Here is a 17,058-nt window from a genome sequence, read left to right on the forward strand (position 1 = left end):
GAAACCGAGGCGCCCACGACGAAGGAATTTTTAAATGATAGGAGCCTGGACTGACCGTGACAAGAGATTAATTTGTCGGCAAAAAATAGTAGGTGCAGCGGCAGTGTTCGTGTCGCTTACCCTACATTCTCTGCCGTGGTGTCCTCTTTTGAATATTACCAGAAAGCCATTCTGGAGAAATTCCAGTACTCCCTCCGTACCCCTTGATAGAATTTACTCGCGCTCAACTCTGTGGCCCAGCGCCGTGGAGAGGGCGTCCGAGAGTTCGCGGACCGTTGTAGATTGAGTGAGCTTGCTTACTTCTCACTTTGGTAGCGGAAAGCAGAAGCACTGGAAACACACTTTCATGAAGCGAGTGGTGCTCGTAGCGTTCGTTCAGGATTTATAAGGTATATGTAAGTTTATGACACTTTCTATTTCTGATCAGAATTTTTTCCAATCTATGGAACCTGTTATGAGAGATAGCGACAACAAAATAATAAATAAAAACATAGAACACAGAAATCTATTTATTTTGTAAAATTGCATTTTTTGTTGAACCTATTTTTTACTAACATAGAAAATACTGTTCATTTCACTGTTTCGGGGAACTTCAGAGATATGCTTAGCGTCGCAGTTTTCTTTAATATGTAGATGGTAGGTGCGTACTTTGTAATGATATTTAGGAGGGAATCTTCACGTTATAATTTCCCTAGATAATATAATAGTTCGAAGTACATTATACTAACCTTTACACATCAAGTTTTTAAAATATTGAAGTATTTCTTTTCAAAATTAAAACATTATATGTGGACTTGTATTCCCGATGAACAAATCAAATTTTGAAAGTTGCGAGATGATAATTTTATCTATTCACAACTTTTAGTTTTCTGTTTACATAGTAAAAAAATAATCTTTCCACTTCTAAACAAATTATTTTAATAAGTAAAATTCCATGTAAACATTGAGAGACTAAGGTATACTCACGTGGAAAAAAGATTACACCGTTATTATCTGAGACATCGGTTTAGTATCTTTCTCAAATATTAATCGTTCGTTTCATTTATTATTGTCGAGATCCAGAATAATTATTTCCCGAACTTTGATTTTTTATTTGTTATAATTAGCTTAAATTCCTTGTTTACTGGGCTGATTTAACTGATATACTATAAGTAAAATATGTTAAAAGACATTCATCTCTTTGTTATGGTTCTATTTTGGATGAAAAATAACGTTACATCCAGGGTATAAGGTCAGGCTAGTGCAATCAGAAGCCTTGGATCGAAATGAGAGGCGGACACTTGGCGAGGTCAAGGTCCGCAGCATCAACAGTAATTATGCGATCAAAAATATAAAACCCAATAAAATCTACAGTCAGCAACGAAGGTGAAAAAGTCTGTAGAGTCCCCAAGAAATGGTCTGAACACCACGCGAAAGAAATTAGATTTCCTATAGAGTCTCTTTCCGAGGCGAGTCGAAAATGGCAATATCTCACATAAGAAGGGTGTTCTGTTTTTTATTTCATTTTACATCAAATTTAATTTTAAACTAAAATAAATAAAGAAAACATCTATAATACATTAAATATTATACACAAATATAATTTAAGCGAGTTTATTATACTTTCGTATAACAAAATTGTTCATTTTGTTACAACAAAAGAACTTATTGGTGATAGCAGGCACATTTGACGATTCATATTTAAACAAACTGACCGAACGGGCTGGTAAGCAGCCACAATAGAACAAAGATCCATCCAAATGGTTTCAACTAAACTTTCTCTCTCTCTCTCTCTCTCTCACGTTCTCACTCTCTTAGTACGCTAATTTTTTAATTTTATAATTATGAAGATCATCCCTTTCAGGTCTATTCACAGTTTTTATTACTATCCAAATATACATTTATTATTTTTTTCAACTACATGTAAATGTTTTTCAAGTTCCAATTTGTGAATATTCTTCAAACCTTTTTTTTTGTTCATCAACTGATGTCATCATCGCTTTCTTTAAACTTGCCAAATAATTTAGTTAGCTTTTTTAATCATGTAGATTCACTATCTTATAATCCGGAAAAACTCTCTTAGAGTTATAATTCCACGGGATTTTTTTTAATTTTTATTTTTTAGGAGTAAAAGATGTGCATGATATTTTATTTTCTTATTATACAGGGTGATCCATTTAAAACGCAACAATCGCTAATAACTCTTTAGGAAAGCGGAATTTCGAAAAACGGACGAAGTAAACTATATGTTTTTTTTGGTCTAGTTTTCAAATTTTCCACCCCGATGATGTATCTTCATTTTTTGTGGAGTTACGGCCAAAAACCCGATTGGGGGTTTCATAATGACCACTGGTTTTGACAATGATTATGAAAACTACACAAAAACTGTAAAAAATGACGTTAACCCCGTTTCGATATCCCTAATATTAGTTGAGATATTTAAGATCAAAGTTACAACTTGATCTATTCGTGAACGGTTTTCGATATTAGTTTTCCACCAGAAATACACGTTTTAGGAGGTCCTCTGTCTGCAAAAAAATATTATTTATGACGCAACATTATTTGGCAAATTTCTTTAATTAACTGAAGTATAACACACAGATCTAAACTCGTTAAACGAAAATCCTTTCTTTCGAAATTGGTACCTAACACTCATTTAACATCATATTCATTTTTCTTCTTTTTATTTTATTTTATTATTTTTAATGTAAGTTTTATATTTTTGAATATAGTTCTTAAATAAATTAATTATTAAATTACACGTTTGCAAAAAATCGTACGGGATTTGATGAATCTGATCAATTATATTCTTATGGTAGTTGAATTCCTTTCATGCCGACGCTGTTTTAAAGCCTACTTTTTTGCAATTAATCACAGATTTCTGCATCAATTTTTAACATAACCCCTATTCCTGAATAGTGCACGGTTTTTTCATATAATATGTTTTTGAGAAAAATGAAGTCCAAGTTTTTGGAAAAAATTAGAAACTTGCTATTTCTTATGTTTGGGCCACAATTTGAAATACTTAATTTTATTATTTTGGAATACAAATTAGCTTATTTAAAAGGAAATTTAACCTTCTTTCTAATGAGCTTATTAAAATATCTGTAGCTTTAATAGTTTGAGAAATATAGACAACTTTTTACTAAAAAGTAGTAATACCTGAAAAAACATAAAATTAAAAATATCTACAAAACGGAGCCGAATCGAGCCATAGTTTATATGTAATTTTTTGTTGCAAATGATGCCCAGAATCGCCTCCCGAAGTTACCGTAGTCTTATGCTGAACACCCTGTATATATTTCAGAACATGACATACATATAAGTAAGGGCATTTATCGAGCAATCACAAAGGAAGCGAGCATGACAAACACTGGCAAGCAACTCCAGGAATGTGGCTTCCTTTTCATCGGTTTGTCAGCCGGTGTATAACTCTAACTGTACGGCTCCCCTTAATTAGGTGATTTCTGAAGTAGTGCATGCATCCGGTAGGGGTGACAGACAATATGCCGAGACGTACCAGTTTTTCTTATATCTCTGATGTATTGTAAAAGGCCAGAGAGATGTGCATACGTACTGACTATAAAGATGACGACGTACTTGTAACGCAGAAACTAGCTAACTGAGGCCTAACGGAGGTCCTAGCTAACAATAGATGTTGTGCATATATTTATACACATTTTTTAATTTATTTTTACTAATTAAACAATAAAAATGACAAGCTAAAGTAAAAATTCAAAACAACTAAAAACATTATAAAAAAAAGAAGAAGAAAGAAACACCATCTTTCCTCTACAGATTCTACTGTTACAGTGAACGCTATTCTATCAGCATAGGCTGAAGTCAATATATTATCCTAAAGAAATTTATTGTTTGAAAAAAAAATCTTTCAATTTTTGTAAGTTGTCTCCGCTACATTATATTTTCTCAATCGTTTGTGAATTAAAATAATAATAATTAACAATAAATAGTTATCAAGAACAAAGAAATTTTTTTTGTTCCTTTCGAAATTCCATTATTTATTTTATTTTATTTATTTTTTTTTTTTTTAGGATATGGCACCAAACACAGTACCCATTAAAAAGAAACAATAACTTAATTAGGTGCCTCTTTTTAAACAAAAAAAATTAAATTGTAGGCACCGCTTTAAAACGAAGAATCTGGAAGTACGATTTTCTGTGTTGCGTTGTAGCAAATAATCCATTTACTTCCAAGGTTCGGTGAATATGAAGATCAACTTCTTGAATATTGAAGAATGTAATCATGTACTTTAGTTTTAAAAGCTTCACGATCTTTAACATAAAGTTCAGCGGCTGATATATTTAATGGGTCTTCAAAGTTTAGTAGATCCTGTATTGGAAAATAAAAAATTATTAGAATGATTGTAATGAGTTGTAAATAAACAAAGAAACTAATATTGTATTGATCTTTAGGTTATGTAGTGTTTCTACATATATTACAACCAACTTCAGTCAGTTTTATTGTGATTTTTTTTTTAAGAAAACATTACTGTCACCAATGATACATTAGTAATTTTAATCAATTCCGGAGAAAAACAGTGTATAGTGCTGAAGCTACGCGTTCTATTTGAAATAAAAGGGGAAGGTATCCCACACAGCCCAGCGTACTGCGCGGCATAGATTCAACCATTTAAGGTGAATCCACCTTAAATTCCGAGCGGCCATCTTGAGATTTTGATGAGGCTTTATAGAGAACTTGTCGAGTCAAATCCAAGCACAAGTCTGCGACTTTCTACAGACATTGTTAGCTGGCCATCTCCAACTACGGAAAAGGTAAAAAGACAATGAGGAATAGTGCCGCATAAACCTATAAGGCTTCTATTTTAAAAAAAATGTATTGAATTAACTGACCGAAATCCTGAGACCGCTGGCCACTCTAAGTAGATAAATGTGAAGAACATGATGATACTGAACTTGGTTCATACCCTCCCCATTGTCAGTATTCAGACTACTTACTATTTGTTCTGAACCATGTCAAAATGTCTTTGCCAGTGAAAATATGATACTTCAAGCAAGTTGCTAGCGGGGGAAACCGAGATATAGGTGGTTAGCCTACATCTTAGACACAGTCCTGTGTATGTAAGGCCTAGTTCGTAGTGTGGCAAGGCTAGTAGCTGATTCTTCCAAGGATTTCATGTGAACAAAGCGTACCGAAAGTAGAAAATTCTTTACGCTACAAAATACAGATTATTATTTTACTTCGTTTGGGTCTCGCTTATTCTTTTTTATCGACTAATAGAACTTTTATTTATTTTGATGTATCAACTTTGAAGGTCATTAGCGCAATAGAAATTATTGTTAGCATTTATAATTCTTTTGTCTCACCCCGCTCCATCATGGTTACACAAACCTAAGTAATGGTTCAGCAAGGGATTCAATAGCTAACAACGATTAATCACAACGACCCTGTTTAGGACCTTTTTTAAACAATCGTAAAAAGTAATAAAAATTTTTGTTGAACATTTTTGTACCTATCCCAATAAAATCTTTATTATTTAAAAAAACGTGTCGACATCTGAAGTTATTGGCGCCCAGAGCTTGATCAGTGCACTACCGGCCACCAGACAGTGTTCTCCCGTTACAGACAACACTCTCCATCACCAGACAGTGACCTGTAAGAAGATTCTAGGAAGAGAAAATCTAAGGGCTAGCAGCTAAATTCGAACCGGGAATCCAATACGCTAACCGCATAGCTAATCCCTTCCTTGATTGGAGGACTATTTATACTTATCTAAACACTAATTGTGGAGGAAAAGTAAGGATTTGTTTAACTTTCTCACACAAAATAATCATCCAAAACTACGTTTGATTACAATCCTCCTTTTTCACATTTATTCTTACATAACTACAGAAAAGTTATTGGTTACTATTACCGTAAATAATGAATTCAGGCCCCATATTACGTCCTTAAGTCGCCTGGTAGGTGCCCATCCCAGACCATCTATGGAGTTCTGTCTGAGCAGCGAAAGACATATTTCCCCTTCCTCGCTAATATTTGGATGCCACAGTTTAGTTTCGCATTTTACAGTCGGTGGCTGGAAAGTGTTAACAGAAATAAAGAAAATATTCAATTTTGCAGCAAACAGTAAACAAAATTAGTCAACTTTAGGCTACTCTCTAACTCTAGACAGAAATGGAATACTTTATTCAGTTCTTCAGTGAGGTAGGCAGCTAAAACACGCTAACTTTAATCTGGGGAGGGGCCAGGGAATGTGGGCGATCAAAAAGGTAATCAACTTTGGGGTGATTTTTTCCAAAATACCTAACCGTACTTAGTTCAATGTAAACAACTACGTTTACTAATTTATTATTATTATTAGTTACTTTCATTTACTTTCAAAAAAAATGCTTGAGACAGCTTATCAAAAAGTCTACGCGAACAAAAATGCCAGACTTCTGGAAATTAGTGCGAAACAATATTTGTTGCTTTGTGAAGTGGTTTTGTTTCAACAATCTGCAAAAATAAAACAATGATTAGACCAGACAAAGTGTGATTACATCCAAACTCCGTTTTGGCTGAAAAATTCCCACTTATCAATAACATCAACCATCTCTTCCAGTGACTAATCTATGATTTGAATTTGGAGCTTTTCCTGACCCAGACCCAGCGTGAGCCTAGCATCCACTGATTACTACATAGCTCCTTTGCTCCACAATTACCTTTTTTTAAAAATATATATATGGCAGAAGAAAAGCGAGACGTTTGAAGATGTTTGCTTCCAAAGATAGCTTAAGCTTTTAAGATTTTAAGCTTAGACTTTATAAATGTGGGGAAAAAATCTCGGAATGTAAGGTGAAAAACGTTAAGGCTTTTGTCACAGTCCAGTAATTAATCTCACGTCTTATGATCTTATCAGTATAAATGATTACTGCTCCTACCTTCGCTGAAAAACTGTAGTAGCTAGTTGTGTAGCCCGAAATTTCAAACTTAGTGCCAAAAATAAATTTAACAATACTTGCAGCCATATTATACTCTTCTGTAATATATATGTGGAACCAGAATTTTCCACCGTGCCAGAATCCTTCATCCGGACAAACAATTAGATAAAAATCATGCAATTTATGTGGATCAGAAAATTTCAATGAACATGTGTTTGGCAACATTGATTCCATTTCTTGCACCTGTTTCAAACAAAAATAAACTCAAAGTAGAAATTCTTCTCTAATTACTTGTTTAATTCAAGCCGCATTAACAACTGAGGTCACTGACGGTCAAAGCCTTTTCACTGAACTACCGGCATCCGGACTGTTCTCTCGTTACAGACAATATTATCTATCACCTGCCAATAAACTGAACTGTAAGAGGCTCCTAGTAAAAAAAAAACAAAAATCAGACATCAAGATTATTATTCATTCGTGAGAATGAATAATACACTATCCAAACCTCATTGGGTCCATATTTCTACCCTAAAAAAAGTAACACAGCAACTCCCAATCTTAATTTTTCTTTTACTGTGACTATCTTACAGTTCACTGTTCGGTGATGAACCTGGTCTGTAAGGAGATAACTCTGTCTGAAGGTCGGAAGTGCACGGAAAAATACTAAGCTCCAATAATCTTGAATACTAACGCAAAAAAAAAAGAGAAAGTTAAAAAATCTTGAGTTGACTCACACGACTTTCTTTTACTACCTCGTTCTCATGGCTCAAATTCTTACGTTTTCTCTATACAACGAATTTTTGAAACATATTAAATTCTTACTTATACGTTAGTAAAACAATACATCACACTGAACGGATACAATAGAAGGAAACCTAGCCTACTGCTACCATTTCCTCCCTGGGCTTTCATGGAACAAATTTTTCTAGAAAAATAACTACATTAAGAGTAAGAGCTATTATACTTGTAATGTATAAATAAGTTTAGAGATAATCTAAGAATAGTGAAAACTCCATTCAGTAAAATTTCTAGTTAAGAAATTTTCTTCGAATACGGAATTTTTGCAATTCATTTAATGTTTTTTAATGGAGGAACACTATGATTGCGAGAATTTCAAATTTAAATAAAATCAGCTGAATGACTTTGGAGATTTTTCTTTTTTGGTTACGATGACATTTAAACTGGAAGAAACTGGAGACCATTTAACTAAACCTCATATTTTGTGTACACTGGTGTCGTCTCTATAGTAGAAAAATGGTTGAAACTTTTCAACCCAACTTACGTCTGATGCTACCGTCCACAGCTTTTCAGTAAATAACCAAACTTCAATATAAAACTGAATAGCCATTGACTCAATTAAATAGTAATCAATGAGAAAAAGAAATTATGTGACTGTTCATACCATTTTGTACTTTGTTTACAACATATGAAAAGTAAAAAAAAGAATACTAACCTCCTTGACGAGTAATCTGTCCCGTATTGAGACCCTTTTGGTCATGTTTTTACTATAATGATTATCATCGGAACTTTTCTTCAATTTCCTTGTTAACGTAATCATTCTGAAACAAACACACAGGAAAATTATTAGAATATATTCGGTATCCTGTAAGAAGTGGGCAAGTTAGTTTCAAAAACTAGGTATCTAGTCTAACGATACAAACAACATGACTGCTCTGACTCATAGGTCCGCATATGTAGTTGATTTTACGGAGTGGTATATATTATATTGGAACAAGTCATCACATTACTGGACGACTACAAACAGTATTTTGCTAGCCGTTAAAATAATTTTTGTGACATTTTTTTTCGAATTCTTAATACGATCTACTCCAACGCTCAAGGCTTGCGTAAAATAACTATCGCTGCCGAATGAAAAAGCACATCTGAAATAAATGTATCAAACTCATTTTTTTTCTCTTTTTAAAAAAAAAGAAAAAGAAAGGGGATTTGCCCATCTTGTCCTAGGTTTCCTACGTCTAAAAAAAACAAACTTTTACTTCTCTTTGCTTTGCCAAAGTTATTTCTATCCTTAAGAGTAATTCGGAATCGTGAACTTGACCAAAAAGCATTGTAAAAGTCAAAATACACCCAACTCTTTTTTTTAAACGGTAGATGCGCACATTAGAAACCAGTGCAAAAAAAAAATCGTGTAAAAAAATACACGCAACATATGGTAAATATGATCCACAACTTTAAAAATCGTGTAAAATGAAAAAACTCAAAATAATTTCCAAAAAAAACGTGCAAAAAGTAATAATGAAATCTATATTACATATTTATAAAACAAAAACAATTCATTTTTGTTACAAAAAAAATAAAATTAGTGTACAGTGAAAATTCAGTCCATATGTACATTTATATATACTTATACATTTATTTACTTATTTACAACCTGTACATATACATCAAGTAAATGAGTTCTAAATTGAGTTAGGCACAGATTGTTGGCTGAATCCTAGTGGATCCTAATGAGAGGGGCCAGCCAATGCCAATGTAACTCTCTAGAGGTTGTAAGGTAGGGTAGGAAATTGGTAAAAGGTCGCGGGGCCAACGTAGTTTCAGGCGTCATGGAGGATTGTCGGGATGGGTTGTTGTGGATAAGGCTTGTGCTGTGGGATTAGGATGTATGGTTAGGCTATTATCGAAATTAAGGAAGCGAGAATGTATTAGGTCATTGACAAAAGGGATATTGAATTCTGTATGGAGGGTTAAATTGGATACATAATAAGGAGCGTTGACGATATGCCGAAGGATTTTAGATTGAAAGGATTAGATTCTTTGGATGTTGGATGGTTTCGCAAAGCACCACAGCTCAGTTCCGTAGGTCCAGATGGGTCTTACTAGTGTCTTGTATAGAGTCAGTTTATTCTGTTACGTTCATAGCTGATCTCCGCCATAGCAGTCTTCGTAGTTGTCCGTATCGTCTATTTAGTTCTTGTCTTTTCTGTCTTGTATGTGGGTTCCAGATTAGTCGACTGTCTAAAAACAGTCCTTATACCCGTTTGCTCCGGAATACAAAGTAAACAAGCCATGAAGTTATGTGATGTCAAGAGGACCAAGTCACTAACACATGTGTGGGCGTAAACCGACCGGCTTCTGATCATACAGTCAAAATTAGAATTAAAAATGCTTTGTATGGGATTCGTGCTAGAACAAAAAATTCGGGTAAAAAAGTGTATTTCTTCCGTAGGTGAACCGTGTTATTTCAAAATCGTGTAAAAAAAGAGTTGGGAGTATATTGTTTTGGAAAAAAGAGAAGTGTGCAGAGGTTTTCATGAAACTCCGGCATGATGAAGAAAATATTTCTTAATTATTTTAAAATGTACAATTCAGGCGCCACGGTAGCCGAGCGTCTAGAGGCGAGCTAATAAACAGGGTGATCCATTTAAAACGCACCAATCGCAAATAACTTTTTAGGAAAGCGGAATTTCGAAAAAACCCACGAAGTAAACTATATGTTTTTTTTTGGTCTAGTTTTCAAATTTTCCACCCCCGATGATGTATCTTCATTTTTTGTGGAGTTACGGCCAAAAACCCGATTGGGCGTTTCATAAGGACCACTGGTTTTGAATGATTCTGAAAACTACATAAAAAACTGTGGAAAATGACGTTAATCCCGTTTCGATATCCCTAATATTAGTCGAGATATTTAAGATCAAAGTTACTATTTTATCTATTCGTGAACGGTTTTCGATATTAATTTTCCACCAGAAATACACGTTTTGGGAGGTCCTCTGACTGCAAAAAATGTTATTTGCGACGCAAAGTACAAAAATAATAATAATTGAAGATTTTAAAAATGTAGTACAATGTAATGGTTATGGGTGAGTCAGAATAAATTTGTTTTATCATCAAATAAAAGCAACCAACACATCATTTTAATGTACCCTGCATGCAAGACTTCATGACCTATGATTGAGTTAAGAATATCTTGCCAGGGTGTTGGTCTAATGATCAAGAGCGTGACTTTATAAGTGAGAGATCGCCAGTTCGAATCCCGCGTATGCAGTTATTCATACTTTTTTTTTTAATAAAATGTAGTCATACGAGGGATTCGAACTGGGGATCTCCCACTTACAAAGCTACGCTCTTGACCACTTGATCAACACCCGCCCATCACTGGCAAGATATTCTTTCCGCAATCATAGGTCATGAAGTCTTGCATACAGGGTACATTAAAATGACGTGTTGGTTGCTTTTATTATATGATAAAACAAATTTATTCTAACTCACCCATAATCATTACATTGCACTACATTTTTAAAATCTTTAATTATTATTATTTTTTACTTTTCGTCACAAATAACATTTTTTGTAGTCAGAGGACCTCCCAAAATATGTATTTTTAGTGCAAAATTAATATTGAAAACCGTTCACGTGTTGATAAAATAGTAACTTTGATCTTAAATATCTCGACAAATATTAGGGATATCAAAACGGAATGAACGTCATTTTCCACAGTTTTTTATGTAGTTTTCATAATCATTGTCAAAACCAGTGGTCCTTATGAAACCCCCAATCGGGTTTTTGGCCGTAACTCCACAAAAAATGAAGATACATCATCGGGGGTGGAAAATTTGAAAACTAGACCAAAAAAAAACATATAGTTTACTTCGTGGGTTTTTTCGAAATTCCGCTTTCCTAAAAAGTTATTTGCGATTGGTGCGTTTTAAATGGATCACCCTGTAGATTGTTGGTTAGTGGGTTTGATTCCCGATCTCCAGGCCTTGGATTTTGATTAATGGTGAATAAAAAAAATTTACATTAAAGTATGTTTGCTAGTCATCTCCTTCCACGGCATCTAATTGGTAGTTAGAGGTAAAGCCCGCCTGAAAATATTGGCAATTAATTTTACTACTTTTAAATATAAATATACAATTCATTTAAATCTTCTTTAAAAAAATAGGACAATAAGAAAAAATTAATCGTCAGTACATCATTACTAAAAGAAGCAACATCAGAGTAGCGGAACCTGCCCTCTTCGCTCGTAACTATCACTGTTCGAACAGTGGTTGTGTTTGAGTTAACCACCCAACGGAATTCCACCGTACAGTTAACTACTTGGCGCCATCGTTGAATGCTCGAATAGCTGGTTAAAGTCAATGTTGCAGGTCTGTTATTACTGTTAATGCTAAAAGTACTTTGATGTGCTTTGGCTGCTTGAAGTAGTTCGGTCAAAGTTGAAGCTGTAGGAGTTTTGTTAGGCTTTCACTGAAAAGAATGGTATGAGGGAAAAATAAATCGGACAAGAAGATGCTTTACAACAGTCCCTCTCAATGGGATATATTTTGAACATTATAGAAAAAAAAAGAAAGAAAAAAAAAGCATTTAATTAAAAACAGATTTTATTGTATCCATCTAATGATACTGACCTACTAGAAAGCTATTACATACATTTTTTTTTTTAAAGGAAAAGTGTTATAAAAAGATTTAACATACCTTGGTGAAATGTAATCCTTTTTTGGTTTATTAAATACGCTTGGTACACAATTTCACAAAAGCCTTGCAAAAATATACGCCTACTTTTTAAACTTTGGCTTATTCTTTTTATCAAAAGAATACCTAGTTAATAATGCAAATGTTTAAAATTAAAATGTAATTCATTTGTATCGTGAAAAATTTATAAATTTCAAGAATAGGTGCCCGGAGGTGTGGCCTAATTCGAAGTAACTTTGATTCGCTGTTACCATGTAATCCGCCATATTTAAATATAAAAATAAAATATTTATTATTGGTATTATTTTATACATTATTAATATTTAAAAAAGGCGGGTAACACTTTAACAGCTAATCAAAATCACTTCAATTATAACTACAAGATTGATAATTTTATTTTAAGTTTTTTTGTGGGGACTTCGCCCCACACATCTCCTCCCCATAATGTAGCTAACAACCTTTAATTTTATTGCATACCGCAACCAGTTGAGATACATGATTCATAACAATATTTACTAAAGAAGAGAAACAAAAATAACTTACCTTAATCATGACAATCACTGTAACATGGTTTGTACACTTTAGAAACTTCCTCCAAAAATGCTCTCATAAGATCGCCACTGGAAGAATGACTCCTATGCCACATATATTCCGCTAAGTAGGAGTCAAACTATCCAGTGATAGTTCAGCAGCTGCCTTTTTATGGCAAAAAAAATCACTCACCAAATTCAGGGTCTTTAAAAGCTAGGAAGTGGTTCACTTTCATATGTTTAATCCTTCATCTTCTAGACAGTCATATGACTTCCTACAGTCCGAGTAAATTAGGAAACCCGACAGTATGAAAGTCTTAATGATGTCATCTAGTAAGGTACCTTTATCCCTACTTTCAACGACCCTAAAAAAGCGTTTAGTGGACCCCTCTCCACACCACCAAACACCCATTTACCATTAACATATTTTCCTCTATTGTACGTAATTTCTCTTACCAAAATTGTTCTTATCAATTTCTACAATCTCTGCATCACCACCAAGCATACTACTCTCACTAATAACAATATCCATGCACACCTAAAAACTCCACCAATCACACACAGTAGTTCTACTCAATTTCAATTCTACACACAACACATCACTCTGCGTACGCTTTTTCACAAAAAAAAACTCGTCATAAATAACACTTCAATCATAATAATTTTGCTCCTTTCAAACCGTGAACCTTTACGCAAACTCCTTCTCACATCATGAGAGGGGGTTGAATAAACTCTGCACCTCCATTCATACTTATCGATCGCACGCACCGCTTTGTTTTACTAATTTCATTTCCCTTTCACACTTAGGACATACATATCTATTATTAAACAAGCCAAAATCCATACATAATTACAAAGCTTTCACTCAGACTGCAATCATGCTTTAAAAAAAATAAAAAAGCACCTAAAAAACGCATGGGACACTGGTGGGAACTAATAACTGATTGAAAAATAAGCAACAACTGTACAGCAACTACTATACTGTGCATGCGCACTAAAAATAACGAAGAAATTAAAAAAATAAATATACTGCACATTGGCGGGAAGTAGTTTCAAAAGGAAACCGTAAATGTACTGTACTGCGCATGCACGAAAATAAACAGGCCACACCTCCGGTCACCTATTCTTGACAGCCAAATTTAACTATTTTTTACACCTCAAAAATGAATATTTAAGATTATTTACTCTCAGTATTTTGGCAATCCTCTTTAAAAAAAAATAAATCAATAAAATAGGGATGCAATTGGTAACACAAAACAATGAAAAATTAGTATCTGGAAAATATTTTTACATATTATATGCCATATTGAAATTTTTATTTTATTTGCACGTTTACTGTTACTTACCTTGTTGATTGTTCTTTCTAGATAACTACGCGAAAGTTATCGCGAACTTATTTAGTTATTCTCCGATTAATAGCAGGAATATCAAAACGGCTTTTTAAAACAAATACTTGTTAGTATCCAATCAACCAATTCAAAATGATATACCATTAGACAAGGAAACTTTTATAAAAAGTGCCAGCACCTAGGCTATCTGATCACATAAGGGCCTAATGAGTTTTCTTAAAAATTTCTATTACTTTTATTTTTCCAGTATTCAGGAGGAAGATTGAGGCTGTTTGGAGAATAACTTATGCTTCAAAATGGTGTCAATTTTCAGAAAATTTATCTGTCTTTCTAACCGTGTCATCAGATTCGAATTCGGACTAAGACTTTCTGAGTAATAACATTTTTATTGCAAAAAAGTAATGTTTTTAGAAAAAAAAATTAAGTGAGTCACTCAAGAACAGTGGAAAATATGATGTTGGCCAATACGTCATTGAACTCCACTTTAGATGTACTACCCACAGTAGGTCTTACTGGTTCACCTTGTATATAGTTTCGTTTACTTGACTTTTTCTCTTCTTGGCTAGACACGGATGGTGCCCTCATCACAGATTGAATTGATTCGGGGTGTGCTACGCGAAAGAAGTTAGGTAACCGATATATTTACTTTTAGGGTAACGTTAAGAACTGAGTAACCATGGTTTCACAAAAAAAGAAAATAAAATAAAATTGCTTTTAATACTTACGCATAGGACCAGTTCTTGAAACATATATACATACATTTATCAAATAAATATATTTTTACACAATGCCCAATACACAGAGTCTGAATGAGCATAAAAATCAAAGATAGGAACTATTTACACGATGCCGGCAAAACAGATGGGCTCTTCAAGAAAATACCACTCTTCTGCAAAATAAATTATAAAAGAAAAGACTTGACCCATAAAAACGACTCTACAAAAAAGGCTTGGGTATGGAAGAAAATAATATTGTTTTTAAGAGTGCCAGATGAAACAGCACGTCTTCCACATTAGGCTACTCAAGAAATCTCAGAATATTGAGGTTTCTAGATACCGAATATCTTCCTCTAGCCTTTGTTACCATCTTCCGGGCAGATCTATCATGCTTCAGACCTGGAAGAACACGTCAGGGCTTAGCTTTGTTGACTTCCTCCTTTTTTCTAAGAACCTTTATTTATTTTTCTATATCACCTCATTTTCAACTACCACAACATGTTCTCACACCAAAAGTAACATGATTTTATTTGATACCTATGTTTGCAGATGTCATTGAGAGAGCTGAGGCATTATCAAACCATTTTTGTGCTGATAACTTGTGTACTGTGCGATTTAATGGCAGCATGGATATCGACAGGATAACTATCTCCTGATTCTGATACACCCTGTCGAGATGAAACTGGACGCAATTAGCTACTGTGCAATTTTTCGCATGTAAGATGCTAGGAATTCACCCATAATATCCGAGAATCTGGTCTTTGGTCCCCAGGGCCTCTCAGATGTCTTTTCTCTTATGTATACTACAGACTGCATGTTATTGACCAATCGCATGTTCACGCGACAGAATATAAAAGGTCGTTTCTAGCCGCTGTCACAATTTTTGTAGATTGAAAAAAGCCCCACCTTGAAGGACTTGTAGAGATGATTTTTGAGCGTATGGTACCTTTACAAAAAAAAAGTCCAGTGTTAGTTGGTCCGGGGACTCAACCTGGTCGGCCTTCGGCTAGTTATCGGCAGTCCATCAAGAGGTGTGCCATTAGCAGAGTTAAGTGGGATGCAGTTGTAAATATGCTCGTCTTAAGTAAATACGTAATCTTCTCCCGTTGGTTTCAGATGGCGGGATAACGTACGACATTAGGCTTTCGCATATTACCTGACATTGAAGCAAACTAAATTTAATAAAAGTTCCTGACAGAAAACTTTGAGAATTAAAGTAAACGAATGTCGTGGGAGTACTCAGACTAAATTTTAATTAATACCATTACTATTTCACAAAAAAAAATGAAATTACTTAAACGGATTTCCAAATAACTGAACGTTATTAAACTCCTAATATAAGTGAATTTTCAAGGAGTGCCAATAGTTAATTTGCCAACTACATATAAGTGTATATATATACTACAACTACAATATATATATTTATATATATATATATATATTGTAACTACATATATATATATGTATATATATATATACATATATGAATTTTCTCTCTAATACTTACTATATAAAAAGTCTTATCCAAATATTAATTTACCTATTAATTCGTTATAAAATTTCTGTTCTGAATTTTGGAATCACATATAAATGATAACCTGGCATCACTTTTTTTTATTACAAAATAAACTTATATATGACTAAGAAAACTATATAACCACTTAACATTCAATATTTTTTTCATCACATGAATATATGTGGCAAAATATAAAAAAAAGCATACAAGTAACTATTGAAAAACAAACTATACTAAACTCCCAATATACATATCTGAAAACGTCTACACTTAATCACTGAAACTTGTTAAGAACTAATAACTAAAAGATACAAGATAAGTACAATGTAGAATGAATTGAAAATAGACAGTACCACCATAAAAACTCATCATATCTCTAAAAAAATTAACGTATATAAAATTTAATTAAATTTGCTTGTAAAAAAATCTGTTTGCATATTCAATATATAGTTAGATAAGTGTACTTGTTTTAATAAATGATGAAATATACAATTAAAACACTATTTTCAATTTTTGGGAGGGGACCATTTTAATTTGAATTCTACTTGACTTATTCTTTTTTCCAAATACATTTATTGCAATATTAAAAAAAAAGAAGTTTATCACAGTTCTTGCTAGCTACCTATTTTACTT

At 33.5% G+C, this 17,058-nt stretch overlaps 1 protein-coding gene across 6 annotated transcripts; it reads right to left on the reverse strand.

Moving 5' to 3' along the window:
- Positions 1-491: 491 nt before the first annotated feature.
- Positions 492-16,756, reverse strand: LOC141459495 (NEDD8-conjugating enzyme UBE2F-like). 6 transcript variants are annotated; one of them, XM_074138638.1, is made up of 6 exons: positions 16,450-16,754; positions 12,318-12,440; positions 8,332-8,437; positions 6,960-7,121; positions 5,873-6,034; positions 492-4,329 (listed from the first exon to the last, which is right to left on the reverse strand). In XM_074138638.1, exons 3-6 carry the CDS (start codon positions 8,434-8,436, stop codon positions 4,213-4,215), a joined length of 546 nt encoding a protein of 181 aa, XP_073994739.1. In that variant the 5' UTR covers position 8,437; positions 12,318-12,440; positions 16,450-16,754; the 3' UTR covers positions 492-4,212. The 6 variants fall into 6 exon arrangements, with proteins under 6 accessions (XP_073994739.1, XP_073994740.1, XP_073994741.1 ...); XM_074138639.1 differs by having other exon boundaries at positions 16,417-16,754; XM_074138640.1 differs by lacking the exon at positions 16,450-16,754 and adding an exon at positions 12,858-14,889.
- Positions 16,757-17,058: the final 302 nt, after the last annotated feature.

This window comes from Rhodnius prolixus, unplaced genomic scaffold (genome assembly GCF_049639745.1).
Source record: "Rhodnius prolixus isolate KJV_2025 unplaced genomic scaffold, Rpr scaffold_11, whole genome shotgun sequence".
Taxonomy (NCBI): domain Eukaryota; kingdom Metazoa; phylum Arthropoda; class Insecta; order Hemiptera; family Reduviidae; genus Rhodnius; species Rhodnius prolixus.